The sequence below is a fragment of the Vulpes lagopus genome, chromosome X (genome assembly GCF_018345385.1).
Source record: "Vulpes lagopus strain Blue_001 chromosome X, ASM1834538v1, whole genome shotgun sequence".
Classification (NCBI taxonomy): Eukaryota; Metazoa; Chordata; class Mammalia; order Carnivora; family Canidae; genus Vulpes; species Vulpes lagopus.
Window position 1 is genome coordinate 11,761,940 of NC_054848.1, and position 13,303 is coordinate 11,775,242.

General features: G+C 43.4%; 1 protein-coding gene across 8 annotated transcripts in view; it reads left to right on the forward strand.

The window, feature by feature from the left end:
* The window catches only part of BMX (BMX non-receptor tyrosine kinase), a 55,993-nt gene that overhangs the window by 10,465 nt on the left and 32,225 nt on the right, over window positions 1–13,303 (forward strand). For all 8 annotated transcript variants that reach the window (XM_041740229.1, XM_041740225.1, XM_041740224.1 and 5 more), the window contains exons 3-6: window positions 723–827; window positions 3,221–3,302; window positions 7,990–8,109; window positions 10,785–10,849. In XM_041740229.1, the coding sequence (XP_041596163.1) occupies window positions 723–827; window positions 3,221–3,302; window positions 7,990–8,109; window positions 10,785–10,849 (372 nt within the window). The remainder of the gene's footprint in view (window positions 1–722; window positions 828–3,220; window positions 3,303–7,989; window positions 8,110–10,784; window positions 10,850–13,303) is intronic.

The window sequence follows — 13,303 nt, forward strand, 5'->3', positions numbered from 1 at the left end:
TTTTTGGTTATCATAATTTGGAGTGGGGGTGTAGTGTGCTACTGGCATCTAGTGGGTAGAGGCCCGGGATGCTGCTAAACCTCCTATAATGTACAGAACGGCCCCCATCACAAAGAGTTATCTGCCCCCAAATAGTGCTGAAAATAAGAAACACTGCCCTTAACACCATGCTGGAAATCAAACTATTTCTATACAACTGAGAATTCTAGCAGAGTAGAAATCCTAAAATACTGTCCTAAAATTGAAACAAAATTAAAATGCTTTCTGGGGGGCTCAGTTGGTTAAGCCTCTGACTTGGGTCCAGATCTCAGGGTTGTGAGATCAAGCATGGCATCCAGCTCTGTGTTGGGCATGGAGCCTGCTTGGGATTCTCTCTCTCCCTCTCTCTGTCCTTCCTGACCCCTAAAAAAAATTTAAAAGATGCTTTCTGGAGTTAAATCCTGATTTTTCCACAGACTAAGCACATGGCAGGTGATGGAAATATGTTTCAAGATTATTAAAATAAAATTAATTGCTGCTTCTCGACTTGCTTTTGGAGGAGCATATTAGTTTGTGCCCACACTCAAAAATATATTCTGTTGCCACAGGATTTTGACTCTGATGGAATAATTGGAAGAATTCTCACATACCCATCCCATCTCTCCATCTCCCTTAATTTACGCTTTTCTTTGTGTACCATTGTGCATCGCATTACGCATCTTATATTTTGGTTTTTAATTCAGAAAAGAGGCAGCAAAAAAGGATCAATTGAGATTAAGAAAATCAGATGTGTGGAGAAAGTAAATCTCGAGGAGCAGACCCCTGTGGAGAGACAGTACCCATTTCAGGTAAGGGGAGGGACAACATTCTATTGGATGGATGGCTTTTGTTTTAATATTTTCTATAACAAACTCAACATATTGGCAATAACTAAAGATGTTGCAAAATGATGAAGACAATGATAAGGCTTGGAACATTCCCAGATGGGAGATGGGCATTTTCCTGAAATTCTATCTACCAATCTGCTTTCTCTAGGGGGAGAGAAAGAAAGAGGAGCAAGTAAGCCACAGTGGCCTGACTTGCCTTGGGGCCTGACAATCTCTGTCATCAAACATTGTGGAGCATTTCCAGGGGGCTACAAGATAGAGGCACACCATATGAGGAATCAAATGCGTCCTCGTCCCCAAGGCATTTGCAGATCATTATAATGCAGTGAGGGTGAGTGTTAAGATGAAGGTCTGCAGAGGAGCCATGGCGCCCCCGGAAGCGGAAGTTCACTCCTCACTCGAAGAGGTCAGGACGATTATCTATGGGAGGTGACACTCGGGTTAGGAAGGACAAGTGTGGCCCAGCATAAACAGGAAGGGCAGTGAAACAGCAGAAGTCAGGGCGCTATAGGTGAAGTAGTGTGGCATGTTGGGAGAGCTCCAAGTCTCCTTAGGAATAAAGGGGCCCTGTGAGCAAGCAGACACAAGCCTGGAAAGGTAAGTGGGGCCACGTCATGAAAGGCTTTGCACAGCATACCGAGGAGTTTGCATTTTACCCTGAAGTATTTTAAGCAGGGGCATGGTGCAGAGAGTGTGCCTACAGTATCCTTTGGAAATGGCTTGATCTTGGGCACCTGGGCGGCTCAGAGGTTGAGCATCTGCCTTTGGCTCAGGGCATGGTCCCGGGTCCCTGGGATTGAGTCCCCCATTGGGCTCCCTGCATGGAGCCTGCTTCTCCCTCTGTCTGTGTTGCTGCCTCTGTGTGTGTGTGTGTGTGTGTCCCTCATGAATAAGTAAATAATCTTTTTAAAAAAAGGAAATGGCTTGATCTAAGTCATGCCCTAGTTTTATCATATCATTGATACTTATTTTTCTGGTCTAAAGGCAGACGGACTGTCCCTCCGAGGGTCAGACAACCCAGTGTTAGTGGCTCGAGGGAACTGTGGTCAAAAATGAAATAAAGTCATCTGGTTGATGAATAATCCATACAATGTTTAAAAGTGAACATTGCCCAATTGGAAGAAACCAGGGAGGGTTTCTTGAAAGTTGCTTCAAATTTGTATCACGGGAGCATGGAACACTCAGAAGAGCACAGGCTTTGGAAGCACACAGAGTCCTTAACCCCACAGCTTGGACTTGTGTTACCATAAGCAACACATTCAACCCTCTGAGTTTGTGTCTTCATTTGCAAAGGGGGCATAATCATACATATTTCACAGAGTTGAAATAGGACTAAGATCTTAAAGTATCTAGGAAAGAGCCCAAAAACTAGTAGATATTTAATAAAGGGTCTGTATAGTTTACCCACAAAAACTGAGTAAGCTAAAGAAGGATCTGGGGAAGACGTTATAATGTTCTGACATTTAAACAAGCATCTTAAAGAAGAGAGAATGATTTCTGCTGGGGACTTCTTGGGGAGGGACATGACCCCAGGGAATGAAGTAACAGGGAGACATATTTTTACTCAGTATAAGCACCAACTATATAATGATCAGAATATACGGAAATTGCCAAGGATGGCATAATAATAGTAAAGGGCATTTCATCCCTGAAGATATTTTTTTTTATTTTTTTAATTGGAGTTCAATTTGTCAACATACAGCATAACACCCAGTGCTCATCCCATCCAGTGCCCCCCTCAGTGCCTGTCACCCAGTCACCCCCACCCCTGCCCACCTCCCTTTCCACCACCCCTTCATCGTTTCCCAGAGTTAGGAGTCTCTCATGTTCTGTCTCCCTTTCTGATATTGCCCACTCATTTTTTCTCTTTTCCCCTTTATTCCCTTTCACTATTTTTTATATTCCCCAAATGAATGAGACCATATAATGTTTGTCCTTCTCCGATTGACTTATCATCCCTGAAGATATTTTTAAGGATAGACTAGCAGGTAAACATTTTGCAATGGGCTAAAAGTAGAGTCATGTGCTGGGTTGGTGGATGGACCAGAACACTCCTAAGACACCTGTAATATCTAACATTTTAGACTTTATAATTCTCCATGGTCCAGGACACCCACGCTGGGACCTCAATGTTCACTGTTGGCAGATTTTCCCAAGTGTAGGAGTGTCTGCGATGAAACAAATTGAGAGGTGAAGGATAAAAATAACTAGATCTTTTTCATCTAATTCCAGAGCTAATGCATATTTTATAAGCTAACTCAACTTTTCTTCAGGGTACCAGAAAATTCGCAGTTACACTGGAATGAACCATGGATGCAATTATATCTAAATGCACCCAACCTTTTCCTTTCCAGATTGTCTATAAAGATGGGCTTCTCTATGTCTATGCATCAAACGAAGAGAGCCGAAGCCAGTGGTTGAAAGCATTACAGAAAGGTAATTTTTTAAAGTACTAAAAGGGAGTCCTCAATTGAGTTCTGTTGAGGCTTGGTGGAGAAAGGATGTGGCAATAAAAGGACCCACTGCCAAGAGAGAATCTGCTGGTTTTCCTACCAACCTCAGAGAATGTGCCACGCTCATGCTCATTTTGCATTCTCATTGTCACGTGGAGCGAGCCTGTGGGTCGGATCCCCTTTCTTGCCCTGCACAGAGCAAGCTATTGTGCCTTCCAGCAGCGTGGAGGAAGCCAGACCACCTGCTCTCCATCCACTGTGCTTGTCTTTACCAGGGCAAAGTCTGTGTTCTCCTGGGGCTGGGTCAAGGCCTGTGGCTACCGTACTTTGGCTGTTTACAGAAAGTTCTAGCTAAGTACTAAGTACTTATCATCTGCCAACTACTGTGTCAAGTACTTAGTAAAACATTTCCTCAAGTAATCTTCTTGACAACTCAATAGAAAGGGGAAATATTATTCTCCCTTTTTCAGATAAGTGAAATTAAAGAGACACGGCCAGTGTCACGTACCTAATAACGGAGAGCTCATAATTCTACTACCCCAGCCGGGCTTTTTAACCAGGGCAGTATAAATGCTAGGCAAAACCGGGGATTTAATGGAGCTTTTCCTCAGGGATTCCTCGGCTGCTCTGGTGACAAGCTGTGATAGGAGAGAGAACGTTGCTAGTAATTTGGCAACATGATGTTTCTCCCTGTGATATTCTTATTTGAAAGGAAGATAACTGTGTGAGGATAGTACAGAACTCGAATGGATGACTCTTCTGGTGGAATTTCAGATATTAAGCCCCCAGACAGGGTGAGGTTTTATTTTATTTCATGCTAAGTTTGAGATTAGGGTTCTTTCTCAGTATACTTCAAATTATACCCCTTTAGACAACCACATACTCCACTTTGATGCAAATACATCCTTTTTGTCACACATAGGGCTTCATTTTTCCTTTGCATGAAAGGGTTTAGCAACCTCTTCTGTAGGATAGTCAAGTGGTCCGGTGAGGGGAGAAGCCTCCCTCTTCCTGCTCCCAGCTTGCAGGAGTGAGAAGGGCATCCCTTGTAGAGACAGACAAGTCTGCCTCCAAGTCCTGCTTTGCTGTGTCACCTAATAAAACCACCTCCCACCTCTGGATCTCAGTTTCCAGACCTATAAAATGAGAGGTCCCATTGCTTTCTCCCTAGAGTGATCATGAGCCACAAATGAATGACTCACATACATATTAAGGTATCCTACACACAAATGTGAGTCAGTGCAGTTACAGTGGGGCCTGTAGGATGAGCTCTCAGGTGCTGCTTCCCATTCAGGCTCCTCTGGGGGGATTTCCTGGGAGTAGTTGCTGTGTAGACACCTCCGGTGTGCAGCTATGAATCATGGCCTAGAGTCCTCTGTGGGTCCTTCTGGAAGGATAGATGGCAGGCAGGTTTGGGTGGGCCCTGGAGAGCTCAGGTAAAGGCACATAGAGCAAAAAAGGAGAGCAGAGGGAGAGAGAGGCACAGGTGAATCTCTTAGCCCCTCGTAAAACTTCAACCCAGTGAAGTCAGGGGGGACCCAGGCTGCCACTAGCTTTCTTCTCTGCCACCTTTCCAGGCTCTTGGGAAGGCTCTGAGCTTTTCTAGAAGCATCCCTTGCAAACTTCAGCACATGTTCTCCCGGCCAGAACTGTGTCTCATGGCCATCTCTACATGCAAGGGAGGCTGCACGACAATATCTGGTTTTTCCAGCCTCTCTGCTGGGAAAGAGCAAGAGAGAAGGTGGGTGAGATTGGCTGCCAGCTTGAAGGAAACAGCTGTCAGGCTGGCCAACCAGCCGGCCGCAGGAAAACAAAGGAGTTTCCTCGCTTAAATCCTCTCCCCTATGAAGCCTTTTTCGTCTGCGATTTAGCTCGGGCATGATAAACTGAGCTGGCGTGGGAAGCACAGCGTTTTCCAGATGGTGGCCTATACCCAGGAGGTGTGGGCTGACGTCGTGAGGACTCGGGCATGTGGGCCACCAGTTCTGAATCCAGCCGACCAGATGTGGCTAAAGCGTGTCCTTCTTTCCAAAACTGAGAACTGCAGCGGGTGCCCCAGAGAAGCTGGCACCTGTGCGTCGGATTATAGGACAGAAAGCTGGGGCCCGAGTCTCGGATATGCTTCTTACCAGAGGCTTGTGAGCGTGAGCAGGTTACAGCACCTCTCTGCAGCTCACCTAGCTCTCTAAGTGCCGTGAAGACAATCCCAGGTCCCCGCAGGGCTGTCGAGTAGGTAAAACCAGAGGATATGTGTGAGGGGACTACGTCAGCTCCTACACACACATTAATATATGCGAGTTCCTCTTATTGACATTATTAAATGGTGCGGGTGTCGCAATGTGGACTTTTGGACTTGGCTGGAAAAGAATTGGTTACCCAGGAAACGAAATTCATGTAGTAGGAAATAACAGGAATCCTGGCACGTGGGGAGCAGGAGCCTGGGGAGCAGGAAGGCGAGTAATGCACCCAAGGAATCACGACGACCATTTGGGACCAGGGTCAGAAGCCCTAGTTTTCTTTTTTTTTTTTTAAGAATTTATTTATTTATTAAAGACAGACAGAGAGAGAGAGAGACAGAGAGAGAGAGAGAGAGAGAGAGAGAGAGGGGCAGAGACACAGGCAGAGGGAGAAGCAGGCTCCACGCAGGGAGCCGGACGTGGGACTCGAGCCCGGGTCTCCAGGATCACACCCTGGGCTGAAGGCGGCGCTAAACCGCTGAGCCACCGGAGCTGCCCAAAACCCTGGTTTTCTAATCATAACTCCTTTTGCTTTTTTGTGACTTCTGTAATAATTTCCCTTTAGTTCCCATTAATATTTAGCTAAGTACTTTCATGCAGGTGCTTTCAGCTAAGCTGAGCTGAGCTAAACTAAGGGAATGGTAACACTCTAAGCCCACTGTTCATTGAACTCATGCTCTGAGCCAAACGCTGTGCTGGATGCTTTACATACATTATGATTGGATCTGATCCAATGACCCAGCAGAGCAGTAATTATCTCCAAACACTTCCTTGAATCAGTGTTGGAAAGGAGGGGCAGAAGTCTCCTAGGATTAAAATAAAGAATCCTTAAGATGAGCATAAAATCCAGAAGAATTGAAGTCACACAGAGAATCAGTCCTCCCCACCTAGAGACTCTTCTTGAACTATTCTCTGCTGAGACCTTGTAGGCTTCTCAGCTGCATTTTGAGAGAAGCTAATTTGGTGTAGAAACAATATTCTACTCCAATATTAGAATTTTATTTCTTTGGGGGCGCCTGGGTGGCGCAGTTGGTTGAGTGTTTGACTCTTGGATTCGGCTCAGGTTGTGATTTCGGGGTCATGGGGTCGGGATCCATGTTGGGCTCCACGCTTGGCTCAGGAGTCTGCTTGGGACTCTCTCTCCTTTACCCTCTGCCCCGCCTGTGCCTTCCCCCAAAGTGAATGAATAAATCTTTTTAAAAATGATAGCATATTTGAAAAAAATTTCATTCTTTAAACATTGCCCTATTACCATTATTTTTTAATTTTTTTCCATTATTTTTTAATATGTACATATTCCTAGAAAAGTAGCCCCACAAACCATAGTGTAAATAAGTCAAAGTCACAAAAGACAAAGCAGAGATGAGGTTCAGTTCCAGATCAAGGGAAACTAGAAAACTAAAGGCCACATGTGATTCTGGATTGGATCCCCAATCAGAAATAGTGAATGATTATCAAGGGTAATACTGGAACAGTTGGAAAAATTTTGAATATAAAATATTCAGCGGCAGTGTTGTTTCAATGTCAAATTTCCTGAATTGGATAATTGTATTATGGTTATGTAAGGGACTGTCCCTGCTAACAGAAGTCACATGCTGATGTGTTTATGGGTGACAGTGTTTAGGTCATGATATCTGCAACTTGTTCTGAAATGGTTAACAAAACATAATAATAATTTTTTAAAAAATTTTTAATAATAAATTTATTTTTTATTGGTGTTCAATTTGCCAACATACAGAATAACACCCAGTGCTCATCCCATCAAGTGCCCACCTCAGTGCCCGACACCCAGTCACCCCCACCCCCACCCTCCTCCCCTTCCACCACCCCTAGTTCGTTTCCCAGAGTTTTTAAAAATAATAATATGTATATATAGAGAGAAAGAAATAAAGCCAATATGGCAAATAGTTAAAAGTTGGTGAGTCTGGGTGAAGGGTATATGGACATTCATTGTACTATTCTTCAAACTCATCTGTGTGTTTGAAATGTTTCAAAATGAAGAGTGGAGGGAAGTACATGTTCATTCATATTCATTTGAAACTTCTCTTCTTGCTAAGATCTAGTCCTATCCTTCAGCCTCCTTCTATGACAAGAGAACAACATGTGCCCTGACCCGCTTACTTCCTTTAAAGATGTATTTCTAGAACCCTAGATCACCAAGTTAATCTGTATATACGTTTTCTAGTTTCTTTTGTAACATTGATAGAAGTTATTTTGTTGTTCTCACTATATACCTGGGTAGACTTTTTTTTTTTTTTTGGCTTATTTACTTCTGAGTAAAAGACTTATATCCTTTGGGAAACATTTGCTCTTAGCCTGGTGGCTGGCAAAATAAGGTTTTCATTGTTCTGTGATAACAGCACTTACTGAATGTGTTTCTTCTCTTGGGCCAACATTTGCTCATGCTGTGTTTTCTTCCTGCCTGGTCCCCAGAGATAAGGGGTAACCCCCACCTGCTGATCAAGTACCACAGTGGGTTCTTCGTGGATGGAAAGTTCCTGTGCTGCCAGCAGAGTTGCAAAGCGGCTCCAGGATGTACTCTCTGGGAAGCATGTAAGGTGACCCCTCCCCCTTTGTTGGGCAGGACCCTGGGTGGATGGTGCCCCATTAAGCAAACCTGCCAAACAGAACAGCTCACCGGCTGGGGAAAGGAAGATGTGCCAGATTGGTTGACATCATGAAAATCCAGCCTCAAAAATGCTCCCGGGCAAATGAAGTCTAATTCTAATAACAATATTAACATTTGCCATTCTTCTGTTTTATGAGAAATGTTTTTTTTTTAATTGGAATCATGAATCAAGCAAGGGGCTATTTATTTCCTCCCATACTTTTTCCTGGCTTAAGATAGACTCCAAATGGGTAGAATGGGTGAACATGTCACCATGGTTCATAACGTAAAATAAGAAACGAAAAAAATCAACATTCTTTTAAAAAATATGTTAAAGGATAAAATTCAAATAACCCTTTTAATCACCGTATATACCAAAATGATGGACGACCAAGTTTTTAAAAAGACATATTTAAAGGGTTTACCTTTTGTACCTGTTTATTGATTTCTTAGTAACACCACAGAAGGTAGCGAAGGGTCTGCTTTAAGTGCAATCAGATTCTATCCGGAGTTATATTCCTAAGAACACCCACCTGAAACTTCATCTTGGGACAGAGAAGAAGGCCTACCGAGTGGCTCCGCAAGGCTAATGGAAGGAAGGAATTAGGTTGTTTTCTGCTTGTGCCTTATAGAATCCCACCCATCTCTAGGATATTTACACAAGGCGGTCTTTTTTTCTAAGATTTTTAAAAAGATTTTATTTATTTATTAGAGAGAGAGAGAGAAAGTGCATGAGCAGGGGGAGGAGGAGAGGGAGAGGGACAAGCAGACTCCATACTGAGCGTGGAGCCTGAGACAGGGCTTGATCCCATAACCCTGAGATCATGATCTGAGCCGAAATTGAGTCAAATGCTTAACTGACTGAGCCACTCAGGCACCCCATAAGTCAGTCTTATATATTTTAGAAGTTTGTCATTGTTTAACAACATTAGGTTTTGAATAAATTAAAAAAGGAGAACTGATTCTGATAGCAGTTTTACCAGCCTGAACAAAATATGCTTGGATTACAACTTTAACAAATTGAATAAGATCAGTGGTGTGATACCACTCTAGGAACTGAAAAACACACAGGGACCTGAGCCGTTATTCAGATTCACCCCATTTTAGTATTGACACCTGACAGTCACATTGGTGGTATCACTAGTAATCTGACAACAAAAATCAATGAACAAATGTCCATTGTGTTTCTTTTCTTTCTTAATTAGGCTACACAATGAACACTTATTAATCTTAAGTATATTATGTTGCCCTTCATACTCACGAATTAGAGTGATTAAATGAACTATACAGAAATTACTGTGTATGAAAAAAAAAAAGAAATTACTGTGTATGGATCCTCCCTCCACTGTAAGGGGCTGAGGAATAATGTTTCCTTACGGCATTAATTCTTTCCCCCAATTACTCTGTCCATGATCTGGCATCATGAGCCAGCAGGCCAGAGTCTAGCTCCGACCCCAACTCCCTGTGAGGAAGCAGGAAAAAAGGCCAGAGAGAGCACTACCTTGGGATCATCTTCCTAGGTTCTGTCTGGATGGCATCTGCCATATGCTCTGGGTGCAACAGGCTCTTCGCCAACCTCTGAGCAAAGCTATAGGTTTTGGAGGTGCTGTAGCCCCTGAGCAGCAATGATACTGTTTAATTAGCCAAGTATAACTTACTCCTCTGCTGAGTTTCAGGGCAGCCCGTGGGTACAGTTACTAGGAAGGAAATAGTTGAGAGTCTGCTTCTTTCTGTCTCTAAGATGCCCTGGGCCATTCCTTTTCCAGGATACATGGCCTACAAGTAAGTTTACCATACACCCCAGTCTCATTCTGTAGCTGGTGACTTGACATAATTTTTAAAATCTTACTTATCCCTGTAAGAAATGTTCCAGTTTGGTTAGTAAACCATACGGTCACTCTACTTATAAGGCACCTAATGGCTTCACACTCATATCCTAGGCACCTATGTATATGTAGAAGTGGAAAGAGAAACCAACAATTATCATAAGAAATAGAAAAAACTATGGGATAGGTTTGCTCATTTATAAATCAGCTATTTATAAGCATCTTGTATGAGTCGATCAAAGAGGAATCAGACATGGATTCTGAACCCTAGTGACATAGGTACTACCCAACGAGGGCAGATATCTATATTTCAAATATAAGGTGGAAATGCGGTAAAATTAATAGTTTAGGGTTTTTTAAAAGATTTTTATTTATTTATTCATGAGAGACAGAGAGAGAGAAAGAGAGAGAGAAGCAGAGACACAGGCAGAGGGAGAAGCAGGCTCCATGCTGGGAGCCCGACGTGGGACTCAATCCCGGGTCTCCAAGATCAGGCCCTGGGCTGAAGGCAGCGCTAAACCGCTGAGCCACCCGGGCTGCCCTAGTTTAGGGATTTAGAGGAACTTGAATTTTTTATCCATTTGGGAGGATATTGATAATCAAAGGCAGAGGACTAGAGTCTGAGTTGGGTGTTACAGAAGACAGCAACAAAATCACTCCAGATGCTGTGTCTAAATTCACTTCATCTGAAGCGTTGATCACATAAGCTAGTTCATTCGTTTGCTTCCTAACATTGGGTGTTTGCTTTGTTTTGTTTAAAGTCCCTTCTGATATTACTTGGTTTTGCTTTTCAGACGCTGATCTGCACATTACAACTCACGAAGAGAAACACAGAGTTCCCATCTTCCCAGACAGAGTGGTAAGTCAATATTAAAATATTCTTTGCATAGTCAGGATATATTAAATAAACCAAGAGTTGCCAGGTTCAAGACTAGAAAATATGGGCTCCATTCAGACTGTTGAGCAGAGGGAAGATGTGAGCTACCACCGGTGGCAATGGCAGTATCGAATGTAAGTTCAAATACCACACCATTTGATCATTTTATATTGTTGTACTTAATAACCGGGCCTTTTCTAAACTGTAAGCACATAGTCACCGAAAAATGGGTGCACATGGGAGACTTCCAAGACCACCTCGTGTGAGTATCCCGGTGAAGGATGGGACTCCACAGGGCACAAGCAGAAAATAACCTAATCCTTTCCATCCACTATCCCTTCAAGGCCACTTGGTGGACTCTTCCTGAGATTGCTCTCAGATGCTCTCCAGTTGCTCTCAGATGAACCAAAATGTCCTGATTGCTAGTAGTCATGAGAAGAACCTCTAAATTGTCCCATCCAATGTTATAATCATACGACTCGAAACATCCTTCCAAGTTACAACTCCATCCACATAGCTCAGGTGTGCATCGGCTGGCAGCCTGCTTTGCGGGGAGGGCCATGGGGAAGCTGAGATTCCTGACTTTTTTTGTGGTTGGGGCCCAGGAAGAGGGGGGTCTAATGAAAAACAGTCATTTGTGGCTGATCCCATCATGATTCTGGCAGGGGTGGCTTCTGGGTGAGACAGTTTTCCAATGCTGATTCTTTAGCTTATGGGAAGTTTTTGTGGGTTTGCCACTAGAGCGCAGATCCAAATGTAGTTTTGTAACAGAGGGGTTGTCTTGACCCTCAGCTCTTGGGTTTCTAGTCCTCACATTTCTGCTGGGTCAATTCACCCATCTTGGACAGAGTTTCTTTTGAGATGGCTCCCAGAACCTTCTCCCAAGGGTGGAGTTGGCCGACAGGAAAACAAACAAAACCTTGACTTCTCTGGTTAATAAAACTGTATGCGGCTCACTCTCACAGTACAGGCTGCTGCTCTGCTTTTGTTCTGCTCTCCTGGGTTTGCAGCCAGAGCCTCCTGCATTTAAGGCTTCCCAGGCAGGTATCAGCTTCCTCAAATCCCAGGGCACACATAAAGTGGCCTTCCAATGATTCTCTAGAAGCTCTCCTAAAAGTTAAGGAGTGTCTCTACCCATCCACTAGCTCTATGGTTGTCTTGGGTATTTATTTTCAGCTGCGTACATTCACGTATACCTCTCTCTTTCTAAGTAAAAACCATATAATCTTTGTGAACCGACATGAAGGACAAAAAGAAATCCTTTATTAGAGTAGGTTAAATTGGGTCTCCCAAATTTCATGTTCTCACCAGAACCTCAAAATGTGACCTTAAAAAAATGTGACCTTATTTGGAAACAGGTTTTTGCAGATGTAATTAATTAAGGACTAAGATGAGATCATACTGGATTAGGATGTGTCCTTACAAGGCGAGGAGAGGACACAGGGAGCTACACAGAGAAGAAGGCCGCTTCAGGACCTAGGCAGACCAAAAACCAAATAATCCAGTTAAGAAATGTGCAGAAGACATGAACAGACACTTTTCCAAAGAAGACATCCAGATGGCTAACAGACACATGGAAGATGCTCAACATCACTCATCATCAGGGAAATACAAATCAAAACCACAATGAGATACTCTCTCACACCTGTCAGAACGGCTAAAATTAACAACAGGAAACAACAGGTGTTGGCAAGGATGTGGAGAAAGGGGAACCCTCTCGCGCTGTTGATGGGGAGGCAAACTGATGCAACCACTCTGGAGAACAGAATGGAGGGTCCTCAAAAAGTTAAAAATAGAGCTACCCTACGATCCAGCAGTTGCACTACTAGTTATTTACCCAGAGGATACAAAAATACAGATCCGAAGGGGTGCAGGCACCCCAATGTTTATAGCAGCGTTATCAACGGTAGGCAAACTATGGAGAGAGCCCGAATGTCCCTCGACTGATGAATGGATAAAGAAGATGTGGTGTAATGTATACAATGGAACATTACTCAGCCAACAAAAGGAATGAAATCTTGCCATTTGTAGTGTTGTGGACGGAGCTAGAGTGTATTATGCTAAGTGAAATAGGTCAGTGAGAGAAAGACAAATACCATATGATCTCACTCATGTGGAGTTTAAGAAAGAAAACAGATGAAAATATGGGAAAGGGGGAAAGAAAAAAGGAGAGATGGAAACAAGCCATAAGAGACTCTTAACGATAGAGAACAAGCTGAGAGTTGATGGAGGGGGGGGGGGATAGGCTAAATGGGGGATGGGGAAGAAGGAGGGCACTTGTGATGAGCACTGGGGGTTGTACGTAAGTGATGAATCACTGAATTCCACTCTAGAAACCAATATTGCACTGTATGTTCAATAACTAAAATTTAAAATAAATAAATAAATACCGACGCTTGAAAATGATGGCTTTATGAAACGCCTAAGGGCAATGTT